At 43.1% G+C, this 14,280-nt stretch overlaps 1 protein-coding gene across 1 annotated transcript; it reads right to left on the bottom strand.

The window, feature by feature from the left end:
- Nucleotides 1–1,351: 1,351 nt before the first annotated feature.
- Nucleotides 1,352–4,610, bottom strand: LOC140542281 (sialic acid-binding Ig-like lectin 15). The gene is made up of 5 exons (XM_072665198.1): nt 4,565–4,610; nt 4,070–4,456; nt 3,073–3,438; nt 1,480–1,543; nt 1,352–1,379 (listed from the first exon to the last, which is right to left on the bottom strand). The coding sequence occupies exons 1-5, from the start codon at nt 4,608–4,610 to the stop codon at nt 1,352–1,354; spliced, it is 891 nt and encodes a 296-aa protein (XP_072521299.1).
- Between the last annotated feature and the right edge of the window lie 9,670 nt (nt 4,611–14,280).

The raw sequence follows: 14,280 nt of genomic DNA, 5'->3' as shown, positions 1-14,280 counted from the left end.
CCAGGATTGTAACATGGGCACTTTGGATTGGCTGGTCAGACCGATGCTTGTGTAAAAGATCACAATCTGGCCAAGATAAATGTCAGGAGCTCTGAGTGAGAGAGAATCCCAGGGTAGTAAGTGGAAGGGGTTTCTTCACATGGAGACCCCAGCCCCCTCTCCCTGGCTCTCTCTCTTTCTCTTAATCTCTCCTTCTCTGTTTTGCTACACTCGCTCTGATCTTTATGTTAAATTGTACAGGTAGTATTATTCATAAGTGTTATTCATATATAATACTGGCCTCTTTTATCTGGGTCATAGCCTTATTACTTTGTTCATTATCTAATTGTATCCACTAGCTCAGGTTAGTGTGTACTATTACTAAATCTACCTGTGTGACCTTAAACCATCATGAAGTTTAATCTACTGGTTTGCATTATTTATTATTCTAGACTGCTAGAATGCTAACTCTTAATAATGTTCTTTTGGTATCCCTGTTTTAAATTGTTATGACATTGCTTGTATAATTTAACCACTACAACACCAGTTTGTACAGCCATCCTTGTAATAAGCCTTCTGCATTAAGGGGTTAGTCTTTATGGCATCAGTTTAACTCTGTAATAATATTCACAAATTTAACCTTCACTGGTCCTGGTAACCGTTGTTGGGTCAGGTTTCTGGAGTAGTGTAGGATAGCAAGTTTTAACTCACACAGGTTAAAACAGAGGTGAATAGCTATATGCATGAATAGAATAGAGATTTATATATATGAATAGAGATTTATAATTCTGCATTTAATGGTAAAACTGTGCATTTACTGCCGTGGAATTTATCATATTTACTATAGTACAATAATAAATACACACTAACTTTATATCACTATCTCTGCATTTTACATTTACAGTATTTGATTGATCAGAAAGAAAAGTATGCATTTAAAAACAGGAGAGGTGGGCCCATTTTATAAGCTTGTGCTTAGAGCAAATATTTTAATGTTTTTAATTAAAATTAGTTACATTTTTACCATTTATTATTGAATTATTTAAATGCAACTCTTTGTATCCAATGTTAAAATAAGAATTCTAACTTTTTTGCTTGCTTAAAAGATGGCAGAAGTCAGAGCGCACATTGACACACAGAGCATGAGAACCCACAGCCATGACTCTTTCAAATGTCACCTTTATATGCATTCACCTTTATATAACAATCAGACCTGCTAAACACATTAAAATATATCTTACATAATTTCTTTAAAATGACATTGATTCATTGATAATATTTGGGATTGGATAAAGAGACAAATGTATGATATTTCATGGGGTTTTTAAAAAAACTTCACTGTTGCTATTTGAAAGCCACTTGTCACCCAGGCTTAAACATTCACATAAATTTCTTCATCTCTGTCAGAAAAGAAGGATGAACAGAAATTAATTGTACAAATTAACTGAATTTAGAAATGAGTTCAAATGGGTTGTAAGCAAATTCCACAGTATCCCTCACCTTTCAAAAGACCTGCTTTTTCTGAACTTCATTTCTTGAGAATTGGCCAAAGGCTCAGACGACCCTAAATAAAACAAAGCAGTGTGAAAAAGGTAATATCATTAACAGCCACAATTATGAACCTCTCAGTGTGGTCATTTTAAAGAATGAAGGATTTTATTTCTTGCATAAGGATCTGACATGTAAGATCCCTTAAATATTATGTTTGCAGATTATATAATAGTATATAGATTCTCTCAAATCTATCATGAGATCACCTTAGCATACGTTCAGCAAACAGCACAACTCGACATGCACCAACAAAGGAACTGTGAGCTGATACCAACATCTGATCAGCTAGTTTTCATGATGGATAATGTGCACTGATAGAACTGTCATGTGAAGACAACCTTCCCCTTCCCTCAAACACGCTTATAAACGGATCCTCTTTTAACCACCTTAATCATCATTCCAAGCACACATGATCTTCAATATTTCAGTCTTTAGTTGTGTCGTGATGATAATATGTTTAGGGCGTGGAGATCATAAGATGGCTGGTGTTAATGCTTTTCAGAGCACTGAGATGTTCTGCTAAAGGCTATTATCAGTACGGTCTTGGTGTGTGAAGCAGAACTGAAACCGAATAAGTGAAACCACAAGCATATGAACCACTCCACAGCAAGCTTAGTTACCTTTCCTCAGTGTAACCTCTGCATTGCTCGTTCTATGAGACTTTAAGCCACATAGAATTTAAACATACTACTGCATGTATATTAAAATGTAATATACTGTAAACTAAAAGTGAAATAAATGTAATACACATCACAACTGCATTACTATTATAGACTTGAGTGTGTTTGAAATGCAGTATAAACATACAATGAATATCATTTAATTAAGACGATCAATCCAGCTCCCAATCATGAATTTTATCTTTACTTAAAGTGGCATAACATGAACAATGAGCATCTTTATAAATAGTGATAACATAATTCTGCATTAGTACCTGATGGATCACTATGACTTTCAGCCAACATGCAGCCACACTGTCTCTTTCTCATACAGCCTTCAACACTGAGGCCAGGGAGCTACAACACTATATAGATTCAGGGAAACACACAGTTTTACTGAATCAGGACATTACCTAAAAAACTATGCTTGGTTGTAGTAGTTAAAATGAGGTTGTCCCCAAAATAAAAATGTAAGTTGTGACAAAGAGAAAAAACAGTTTATTGTTTTCATAATAAATTATTGTTTTACTTTATTTTATTTGAATTATATATTTTTTTTTTGGGTAAAGAAATATTTTTGATTATTAAATCAAAATGTATGATGTGATATAAATCCAACACATGCGCAACCAGCCACTGCCTCTTCTCAAACTGCTGTCCATGCCACAACACCAGGCAACTAACCCACTGAAGTGATGTAGGGAGAGAATTAAATTGCTTAAATTGTTTTGACAAACTTGACAAGAAGTGCCCAACCATTGCAGAACTGTATGATTCAGATTTTATTATTTATTTAATTTAACTTTATCTATTTATTCATCTGTAAATGTAGGAGAATGACTGCTGAGCTGTAAATATGAAATATGATGAGCCTGTTTCTTACCTTTCTTGTAAATTACTGCCAAAGTAACTGAAATGATGAAGAAAATTCCAGAAAGGACGACAAAGACGATAGACAGCGTAAAAGGGATCTGGTGCTCCTGCTTCTTGCCTCCCTGGTAGTAAATCGACAGGAGCTGCAGTCCGTTCTCTCCATGTATCTGGCAGGTGTAGTTGGTGTTGGTCAGATTTGCAGGAATAGAGGATGACGCTCTGGCCCAGTCACTTTGAACAGACACCAGTGAGGCACTCGTGATCTCTGGATTGATCCATATTACAGTTGGAGGAGGTGTTCCTTTAACTTCGCATGTAACAAACTGCTCCCCTGATGGAAGTGTTCGTATGTAGATGCTCTCTAGAGATTGTGGCACTGCCAGAAAAAAGAAAACAATGAAAACCTGTGTGAAATAAGTAAACCTTTGAGATATTGTCTCGTTTTCCTGCTGTAATCCAAATCTATCATAACTAGACATGACTAGACCATCATAAACTCATTTTTACATGACATCAACATTGCAGGTTACTTGAAGCACTGGGCCTCATTCACCAATATCTTCATGACGTGTTTTAAAGAACTCTTATAAAGATGGATCTCACTGTCCTCGTGAACTAAACAAATCCCAATTAAAAAACACTGGTGACTGTCAGGATCTGTGTGAAAAATGTGTAAGGAAATTTCTTCTTAAGAGTGGTTGGTGAGTAAGGCCCAATGATGTATCACGTATCTCCAAAATGGAGACTTTACTGGTGAAGGCAAAAATGTTGTTAACTTTGAATGAAAGTTAATGTAAACTAATTTAGTCCAAGTAATTTACAGCATTTCTATTGGTCTGTTCATCCAGACCAATAGAAATTTCAGTTTACTGAGCAGCTGTAGGATTTTATGAGAACAGCTAAGCAATTAAATGATCATTTTTGAAGATTAAAATCTAGGCTATTGTAAATCTTGACCCTCATTCTTATTAGAAAAAAAGTATATTATTTATTTATTTATTTCACACCTTGGATGTTTAAGCTGGTTCCTGTATCAGTCTCGTAGTTGTCTCCTTTCTTACTCAGCTCAACTCGACAGAAATACTGTTTATTATCCAAGAAGGAGACACTGCTTATCCTCAGAGGGATGTTGTTGCTTCTCGGGTTGCCGGATAAAGAATAACGTCCACTGGATTCTGTGCAGTTCTGTCCACTTTCTGATGGCTTGTTCTTGCTTAGACACTGGAAAACAACTGGACCCGAAAAAGGGTATTTGATTCGCCAAATTACTTTAATGTCCTCCCGATAGTTTTCATATGGAGTTGTGAAACTGCAGGGGATGATGGCATCTTGACCAACGCTTAGATTCACAGCTTCAGGCACGATGATTGACCACTTATCAGCAGCCATGAGACCTAATGTGAAAGAAAGCTTTGTTTAATATGTAATTCAGAACAAGATATTCCTTTTAGAAGCGAACAAGAGAGACCGTCATTTTCATCTTAAAAAAAGTCATATCATACCTAAAGAGCAGAAAGAAAAGAAGAATATGGTTTGAAAGAGCACCATCTCCACAATCTCATCTGATTGTTAAGCTCCAAAAGCCACCCAGCCAGGCCCCTCCTCTTTACTGACAACCTCGTAGTAGATACCTAGAAGGTGTTTGTGGTTGAAAAGGCATCAAGACACAGGAAGCAGCATGTCAGAGCTTCAATCTGTCATGTGTTGCTGACTGAATATTCACTATCAGTCTCTTACAGTAAAGACTTCAGAGAATCCCAAAGCCTGAGAAAACCTTAGATCCATTTATTTCATCACATTAAACAAGAAACTACTACATTTTAACAACACTGCCTCTCTCAGACAGAAGACAAATACCCACCACTCAAAGGATTAAAGCTGTAGATGATCTCTACATTTCAACCATCTCACACAGTCCCATTTAACCCATCCATGTAGCAAACACACACACATGCAAGCCACTGAGGGAAGTTTGTTCTGACACCCCAGAACCCAGGGAGCAATAGGGTGCTAGATAGGGGTATATATATATATATATACAGTCATGCCCGAAAGTATTCATACCCCTGTCAAAGTTTGACTTAAATTTACTTTTATTTAACCAGAAATTATATTTTTGCCTGGAAATGACACAGGCATCTCCCAGGAGATAACACGATGATGTACAAGAGGCATCATTGTGGGAAAAAATATTTCCCTCTTTCCACTTCTTCGCTCTCCTTCCACCTCTTTTCTCTCTCCTTCCACCTCTTCTCTCTTTTCTTTCACCTCTTCTCTCTCTTCTTCCACCTCTTCTCTCTCTCCTTCCACCTCTTCTCTCTCTTCTTTCACTTCTTCTCTTTCTCCTTCCCCCTCTAATTTCTCCTTCCCCCTCTAATCTCTCCTTCCACCTCTTTTCTCTCTTCTTCCCCCTCTAATCTCTCCTTCCACCTCTTCTCTCTCTCCTTCCACCTCTTTTCTCTCTCCTTCCACCTCTTTTCTCTCTCCTTCCACCTCATCCCTCTTTTCTCTCCCTTCTTTCACCTCTTCTCTCTATCTTTCCATCTCTTTTCTCTCTCTCCTTCCACTTCTTCTCTCTCTCCTTCCACCTCTTCTCTCACTCCTTCCACCACTGTTCTCCCTCCTTCCACCTCTTCTCTCTCCTTCCACCACTTTTCTCCTTCCATCTCTTCTCTCTCTTCTTCCACCTCTTCTCTCTCTCCTTCCACCTCTTCTCTCTCTCCTTCCACCTCTTCTCTCTCTTCTTTCACTTCTTCTCTTTCTCCTTCCCCCTCTAATTTCTCCTTCCCCCTCTAATCTCTCCTTCCACATCTTTTCTCTCTCCTTCTATCTCTTCTCTCTCTTCTTTCACCTCTTCTCTCTCTTCTTTCACCTCTTCTCTCTCTTCTTCCACCACTTCTCTCTCTCCTTCCCCCTCTAATCTCTCCTTCCACCTCTTCTCTCTCTCCTTCCACCTCTTCTCTCTTTTCTTTAACCTCTTCTCTCTCTTCTTCCACCTCTTCTTCCACCTCTTCTCTCTCTCCTTCCACCTCTTCTCTCTTTTCTTCCCCCTTCTATATTTTCTTCTTCCATCTCTTCTCTCTCTCCTTCTCCCTATGCTCTCTCCTTCCATTTCTTCTCTCTCTTCTTCCACCTCTTCTCTCTCTCCTTCCACCTCTTCTCTCTTTTCTTCCCCCTCTAATCTCTCCTTCCATCTCTTCTCTCTCTCCTTCTCCCTATGCTCTCTCCTTCCATTTCTTCTCTCTCTTCTTCCACCTCTTCTCTCTCTCCTTCTCCCTCTAATCTCTCTTTCCATCTCTTCTCTCTCTCCTTCTCCCTGTGATCTCTCCTTCCATCTCTTTTCTCTCTCCTTTCACCTCTTCTCTCTCTCCTTCCCCCTCTAATCTCTCTTTCCATCTCTTCTCTCTCTTCTTTCACCTCTTCTCTCTCTTCTTCCTCCTCTTCTCTCTCTCCTTCCACCTCTTCTCTCTCTCTTTCCCCCTCTAATCTCTCCTTCCACCTCTTCACTCCTTCTATCTCTTCTTTCTCTCCTTCCACCTCTTTTATCTCTCCCTCCTTTTCTTTTCTCGCGCCTTCCACCTCTTCTCTCTCCTTTTACATTGTCTCTCTATTTCTCTTCTTCTCTCTCCTGTCACTTATTTTCTCTCCCTATATCCTTCTACCCCTTTATCTGTCCTTCCACCTCATCCTTCTCTTCTCATCTCTCCTTCCTTTTTTCTCTCCTTTCACTTCATGCTTCTCTTCTCGCTCTCCTTCTTCCTCTATTCTCTCTCCTTCCTTCTCTTCTCTCCCTCCTTTCACCTCTTCGCTCTCTTCTTCCACCTTCTTTCTCTCTCCTTCCACCTCTTTGCTCTCTCCCTTCTTCAGTTTTCTGCCTCCCTCCACCTCTTTTCTCTCTCCTTCAATTTCTTCTCTCTCTACTTCCACCTTTTTTCTCTCTGCTTTCACTTTTTTCTCTTTTCACCTCTTCTCGCTCTCTCCTTCCTTCTGTTTTTTCCCTCCTTCCACTTCTTCGCTCTCCTTCCACCTCTTTTCTCTCTCCTTCCACCTCTTCTCTCTTTTCTTTCACCTCTTCTCTCTCTTCTTCCACCTCTTCTCTCTCTCCTTCCACCTCTTCTCTCTCTTCTTTCACCTCCTCTCTTTCTCCTTCCCCCTCTAATTTCTCCTTCCCCCTCTAATTTCTCCTTCCCCCTCTAATCTCTCCTTCCACCTCTTCTCTCTCTTCTTCCCCCTCTAATCTCTCCTTCCACCTCTTCTCTCTCCTTCTCCCTCTAATCTCTCCTTCCACCTCTTCTCTCTCCTTCTCCCTCTAATCTCTCCTTCAACTCTTTTCTCTCTCCTTCCACGTCTTCTCTCTCCTTCCCCCTCTAATCTCTCCTTCCACCTCGTCTCTCTCTCCTTCCACCTCTTTTCTCTCTTTTTCCCCCTCTAATCTCTCCTTCCACCTCTTCTCTCTCTCCTTCCACCTCTTCTCTCTCCCCCTCCACCTCTTTTCTCTCTCCTTCCACCTCTTCTCTCTCTTCTTCCCCCTCTAATCTCTCCTTCCACCTCTTCTCTCTCTTCTTCCACCTCTTCTCTCTCTCCTTCCCCCTTTAATCTCTCCTTCCATCTCTTCTCTCTCTTCTTCCCCCTCTAATCTCTCCTTCAATCTCTTCTCTCTCATCTTTCACCTCTTCTCTCTCTTCTTCCACCTCTTCTCTCTCTCCTTCCCCTTCTAATCTCTCCCTCCCCCTCTAATCTCTCCTTCCACCTCTTCTCTCTCTCCTTCCCCCTCTAATTTCTCTTTCCATCTCTTCTCTCTCTTCTTTCACCTCTTCTCTCTCTTCTTCCTCCTCTTCTCTCTCTCCTTCCACCTCTTCTCTCTCTCTTTCCCCCTCTAATCTCTCCTTCCACCTCTTCTCTCCTTCTATCTCTTCTTTCTCTCCTTCCACCTCTTTTATCTCTCCCTCCTTTTCTTTTCTCTCGCCTTCCACCTCTTCTCTCTCCTTTTACATTGTCTCTCTATTTCTCTTCTTCTCTCTCCTGTCACTTATTTTCTCTCCCTATATCCTTCTACCCCTTTATCTGTCCTTCCACCTCATCCTTCTCTTCTCATCTCTCCTTCCTTTTTTCTCTCCTTTCACTTCATGCTTCTCTTCTCGCTCTCCTTCTTCCTCTATTCTCTCTCCTTCCTTCTCTTCTCTCCCTCCTTTCACCTCTTCGCTCTCTTCTTCCACCTCCTTTCTCTCTCCTTCCACCTCTTTGCTCTCTCCCTTCTTCAGTTTTCTGCCTCCCTCCACCTCTTTTCTCTCTCCTTCAATTTCTTCTCTCTCTACTTCCACCTTTTTTCTCTCTGCTTTCCCTTTTTTCTCTTTTCACCTCTTCTCGCTCTCTCCTTCCTTCTGTTTTTTCCCTCCTTCCACTTCTTCGCTCTCCTTCCACCCCTTTTCTCTCTCCTTCCACCTCTTCTCTCTTTTCTTTCACCTCTTCTCTCTCTTCTTCCACCTCTTCTCTCTCTCCTTCCACCTCTTCTCTCTCTTCTTTCACCTCTTCTCTTTCTCCTTCCCCCTCTAATCTCTCCTTCCACGTCTTCTCTCTCCTTCCCCCTCTAATCTCTCCTTCCACCTCGTCTCTCTCTCCTTCCACCTCGTCTCTCTCTTCTTCCCCCTCTAATCTCTCCTTCCACCTCTTCTCTCTTTTCTTTCACCTCTAATCTCTCCTTCCACCTCTTCTCTCTCTCCTTCCACCTCTTTTCTCTCTCCTTCCACCTCTTCTCTCTCTCCCTCCACCTCTTTTCTCTCTCCTTCCACCTCTTCTCTCTTCTTCCCCCTCTAATCTCTCCTTCCACCTCTTCTCTCTCTTCTTCCACCTCTTCTCTCTAACCCTTCCCCCTCTAATCTCTCCTTCCATCTCTTCTCTCTCTTCTTCCCCCTCTAATCTCTCCTTCCATCTCTTCTCTCTCATCTTCCACCTCTTCTCTCTCTTCTTCCACCTCTTCTCTCTCTCCTTCCCCCTCTAATCTCTCCTTTCACCTCTTTTCTCTCTCCTTCCACCTTTTCTCTCTCTCCTTCTCCCTCTAATCTCTCCTCCCATCTCTTCTCTCTCTTCTTTCACCTCTTCTCTCTTCTTTCTCCTCTTTTCTCTCTCCTTCCCCCTCTAATCTCTCGTTTTACCTCTTCTCTCTCTTCTTTCACCTCTTCTCTCTCTCTTTCCCCCTCTAATCTCTCCTTCCAACTCTTTTCTCTCTCCTTCTCTTTTTCCTTCCCCCTCTAATCTCTCCTTCCACCTCTTCTCTTTCATTCCCCCTCTAATCTCTCTCCTTCCATCTCTTGTCTCTCTTTTCTTCCCCCTCTAATCTCTCCTTCCATCTCTTCTCTTTCTTCTTCCCCCTCTAATCTCTCCTTCCATCTCTTCTCTCTCTCCTTTCGCCATCTAATCTCTCCTTCCACCTCTTCTCTCTCTTCTTTCTCCTCATTTCTCTCTTCATTCTCCTCTTTTCTCTCTTCTTTCACCTCTTCTCTCTCTTTTTCCACCTCTTCTCTCTCTCCTTCCCCCTCTAATCTCTCCTTCCACCTCTTCTCTCTCTTATTCCCCCTCTTCTCTCTCTCCTTCCCCCTCTAATCTCTCCTTCCATCTCTTCTCTCTCTTCTTGCACCTCTTCTCTCTCTCTTCTTTCTCCTCTTTTCTCTTTTCTTTCACCTCTTCGCTCTCTTCTTCCACCTCTTCTCTCTTTTCTTCACCCTCTAATCTCTCCTTCCATCTCTTCTCTCTCTCCTTCTCCCTATGCTCTCTCCTTCCATTTCTTCTCTCTCTTCTTCCACCTCTTCTCTCTCTCTCCTTCCACCTCTTCTCTCTTTTCTTCCCCCTCTAATCTCTCCTTCCATCTCTTCTCTCTCTCCTTCTCCCTATGCTCTCTCCTTCCATTTCTTCTCTCTCTTCTTCCACCTCTTCTCTCTCTCCTCCCCCCTCTAATCTCTCCTTCCATCTCTTCTCTCTCTTCGTCCACCTCTTCTCTCTCTCCTTCCCCCTCTAATCTCTCCTTCCATCTCTTCTCTCTCTCCTTCTCCCTATGATCTCTCCTTCCATCTCTTTTCTCTCTCCTTCCACCTCTTCTCTCTCTCCTTCCCCCTCTAATCTCTCCTTCCATCTGTTCTCTCTCTTCTTTCACCTCTTCTCTCTTTTCTTCCCCCTCTAATCTCTCCTTCCATCTCTTCTCTCTCTCCTTCTCCCTATGCTCTCTCCTTCCATTTCTTCTCTCTCTTCTTCCACCTCTTCTCTCTCTCTCCTTCCACCTCTTCTCTCTTTTCTTCCCCCTCTAATCTCTCCTTCCATCTCTTCTCTCTCTCCTTCTCCCTATGCTCTCTCCTTCCATTTCTTCTCTCTCTTCTTCCACCTCTTCTCTCTCTCCTCCCCCCTCTAATCTCTCCTTCCATCTCTTCTCTCTCTTCGTCCACCTCTTCTCTCTCTCCTTCCCCCTCTAATCTCTCCTTCCATCTCTTCTCTCTCTCCTTCTCCCTATGATCTCTCCTTCCATCTCTTTTCTCTCTCCTTCCACCTCTTCTCTCTCTCCTTCCCCCTCTAATCTCTCCTTCCATCTGTTCTCTCTCTTCTTTCACCTCTTCTCTCTCTTCTTCCTCCTCTTCTCTCTCTCCTTCCACCTCTTCTCTCTCTCCTTCCCCCTCTAATCTCTCCTTCCACCTCTTCTCTCTCTTCTTCCAACTCTTTTCTGTCTCCTTATACCTCTTCTCTCTCTCCTTCTCCCTCTAATCTCTCCTTTAACCTCTTCCCTCTCTTCTTTCTCCTCTTTTCTCTCTTCTTTCTCCTCTTTTCTCTCTTCTTTCAACTCTTCTCGCTCTTCTTCCACCTCTTCTCTGTCTCCTTCCCCCTCTAATCTCTCCTTCCACCTCCTCTCTCTTTCCTTCCCCCTCTAATCTCTCCTTCCATCTCTTCTCTCTCTCCTTCTCCTTATAATCTCTCCTTCCATCTCTTCTCTCTCTTCTTTCACCTCTTCTCTCTCTTCTTCCCCCTCTAATCTCTCCTTCCACCTCTTCTCTCTTTCCTTCCCCCTCTAATCTCTCCTTCCTTCTCTTCTGTCTCTTCTTCCACCTCTTCTCTCTCTCCTTCCCCCTCTAATCTCTCCTTCCATCTCTCTTTCTCTCCTTCCTCCTCTTTTCTCTCTTCTTCCACCTCTTCTCTCTCGCTTTCCCCCTTTAATCTCTCCTTCCTCCTCTTCTCTCTTCTTCCACCTTTTCTCTCTCTTCTTTCACCTCTTCTCTCTCTCCTTCCCCCTCTTATATCTCCTTCCACCTCTTCTCTCTCTCCTTCCCTTTCTAATCTCTCCTTCCATCTCTTCTCTCTCTTCTTCCACCTTTTCTCTCTCTTCTTTCACCTCTTCTCTCTCTCCTTCCCCCTCTAATCTCTCCTTCCACCTCTTCTCTCTCTTCTTCCAACTCTTCTCTCTCTTCTTTCACCTGTAATCCCTCCTTCCATCTCTTCTCTCTCTTCTTCCACCTTTTCTCTCTCTTCTTTCACCTCTTCTCTCTCTCCTTCCCCCTCTAATCTCTCCTTCCACCTCTTCTCTCTCTTCTTCCAACTCTTCTCTCTCTTCTTTCACCTGTAATCCCTCCTTCCATCTCTTCTCTCTCTTCTTTCACCTCTTCTCTCTTTTCTTCCCCCTCTAATCTCTCCTTCCATCTCTTCTCTCTCTCCTTCTCCCTATGCTCTCTCCTTCCATTTCTTCTCTCTCTTCTTTCACCTCTTCTCTCTCTCTCCTTCCACCTCTTCTCTCTTTTCTTCCCCCTCTAATCTCTCCTTCCATCTCTTCTCTCTCTCCTTCTCCCTATGCTCTCTCCTTCCATTTCTTCTCTCTCTTCTTCCACCTCTTCTCTCTCTCCTCCCCCCTCTAATCTCTCCTTCCATCTCTTCTCTCTCTTCGTCCACCTCTTCTCTCTCTCCTTCCCCCTCTAATCTCTCCTTCCATCTCTTCTCTCTCTCCTTCTCCCTATGATCTCTCCTTCCATCTCTTTTCTCTCTCCTTCCACCTCTTCTCTCTCTCCTTCCCCCTCTAATCTCTCCTTCCATCTGTTCTCTCTCTTCTTTCACCTCTTCTCTCTCTTCTTCCTCCTCTTCTCTCTCTCCTTCCACCTCTTCTCTCTCTCCTTCCCCCTCTAATCTCTCCTTCCACCTCTTCTCTCTCTTCTTCCAACTCTTTTCTGTCTCCTTATACCTCTTCTCTCTCTCCTTCTCCCTCTAATCTCTCCTTTAACCTCTTCCCTCTCTTCTTTCTCCTCTTTTCTCTCTTCTTTCTCCTCTTTTCTCTCTTCTTTCAACTCTTCTCTCTCTTCTTCCACCTCTTCTCTGTCTCCTTCCCCCTCTAATCTCTCCTTCCACCTCCTCTCTCTTTCCTTCCCCCTCTAATCTCTCCTTCCATCTCTTCTCTCTCTCCTTCTCCTTATAATCTCTCCTTCCATCTCTTCTCTCTCTTCTTTCACCTCTTCTCTCTCTTCTTCCCCCTCTAATCTCTCCTTCCACCTCTTCTCTCTTTCCTTCCCCCTCTAATCTCTCCTTCCTTCTCTTCTGTCTCTTCTTCCACCTCTTCTCTCTCTCCTTCCCCCTCTAATCTCTCCTTCCATCTCTTCTTTCTCTCCTTCCTCCTCTTTTCTCTCTTCTTCCACCTCTTCTCTCTCGCTTTCCCCCTTTAATCTCTCCTTCCTCCTCTTCTCTCTTCTTCCACCTTTTCTCTCTCTTCTTTCACCTCTTCTCTCTCTCCTTCCCCCTCTTATATCTCCTTCCACCTCTTCTCTCTCTCCTTCCCTTTCTAATCTCTCCTTCCATCTCTTCTCTCTCTTCTTCCACCTTTTCTCTCTCTTCTTTCACCTCTTCTCTCTCTCCTTCCCCCTCTAATCTCTCCTTCCACCTCTTCTCTCTCTTCTTCCAACTCTTCTCTCTCTTCTTTCACCTGTAATCCCTCCTTCCATCTCTTCTCTCTCTTCTTCCACCTTTTCTCTCTCTTCTTTCACCTCTTCTCTCTCTCCTTCCCCCTCTAATCTCTCCTTCCATCTCTTGTCTCTCTCCTTCCCCCTCTAATCTCTCCTTCCATCTCTTCTCTCTCTTCTTCCACCTCTTCTCTCTTTCCTTCCCTCTCTAATCTCTCCTTCCATCTCTTCTTCCAACTCTTTTCTCTCTCCTTCCAACTCTTTTCTCTCTCTTCTTCCACCTCTTCTCTCTCTCCTTCCATCTCTTTTCTCTCTTCTTCCTCCTCTAATCTCTCCTTCCCCCTCTAATCTCTCCTTTCACCTCTTTTCTCTCTCCTTCCTCCTCTAATCTCTCTTCTTCCCTCTCTAATCTCTCCTTCCACATCTTCTCTCTCTTCTTCCACCTCTTCTCTCTCTCCTTCCCCCTCTAATCTTTCCTTCCACCTCTTTTCTCTCTCTTCCCCCTCTAATCTCTCCTTCCATCTCTTCTCTCTCATCTTCCACCTCTTCTCTCTCTTCTTCCACCTCTTCTCTCTCTCCTTCCCCCTCTAATCTTTCCTTCCACCTCTTTTCTCTCTCTTCCCCCTCTAATCTCTCCTTCCATCTCTTCTCTCTCATCTTCCACCTCTTCTCTCTCTTCTTCCACCTCTTCTCTCTCTCCTTCCCCCTCTGATCTCTCCTTCCACCTCTTTTCTCTCTCCTTCCACCTTTTCTCTCTCTCCTTCTCCCTCTAATCTCTCCTCCCATCTCTTCTCTCTCTTCTTTCACCTCATCTCTCTCTTCTTTCACCTCTTCTCTCTTCTTTCTCCTCTTTTCTCTCTCCTTCCCCCTCTAATCTCTCGTTTTACCTCTTCTCTCTCTTCTTTCACCTCTTCTCTCTCTCTTTCCCCCCTAATCTCTCCTTCCAACTCTTTTCTCTCTCCTTCCACCTCTTTTCTCTCTTCTTTCACCTCTTCTCTCTCTCCTTCCCCCTCTAATCTCTCCTTCCTCCTCTTCTCTCTTCTTCCACCTCTTTTCTCTCTTCTTTCACCTCTAATCCCTCCTTCCATCTCTTCTCTCTCTTTTTCCCCCTCTAATCTCTTCTTCCCCCTCTAATCTCTCCTTCCACCTCTTCTCTCTCTCCTTCCACCTGTTCTCTCTCTCCTTTCTCCTCTTCTCTCTCTCCTTCCACCTGTTCTCTCTCTCCTTCCACCTCTTCTCTCTCTCCTTCCACCTGTTCTCTCTCTCCTTTCTCCTCTTCTCTCTCTCCTTCCACCTCTTCTCTC

Source organism: Salminus brasiliensis, chromosome 20, assembly GCF_030463535.1.
Source record: "Salminus brasiliensis chromosome 20, fSalBra1.hap2, whole genome shotgun sequence".
In the NCBI taxonomy this organism is placed as follows: domain Eukaryota; kingdom Metazoa; phylum Chordata; class Actinopteri; order Characiformes; family Bryconidae; genus Salminus; species Salminus brasiliensis.
The sequence above is the reverse complement of the archived record's forward strand: the minus strand, read 5'-3'. Positions and strand labels throughout refer to the sequence as shown.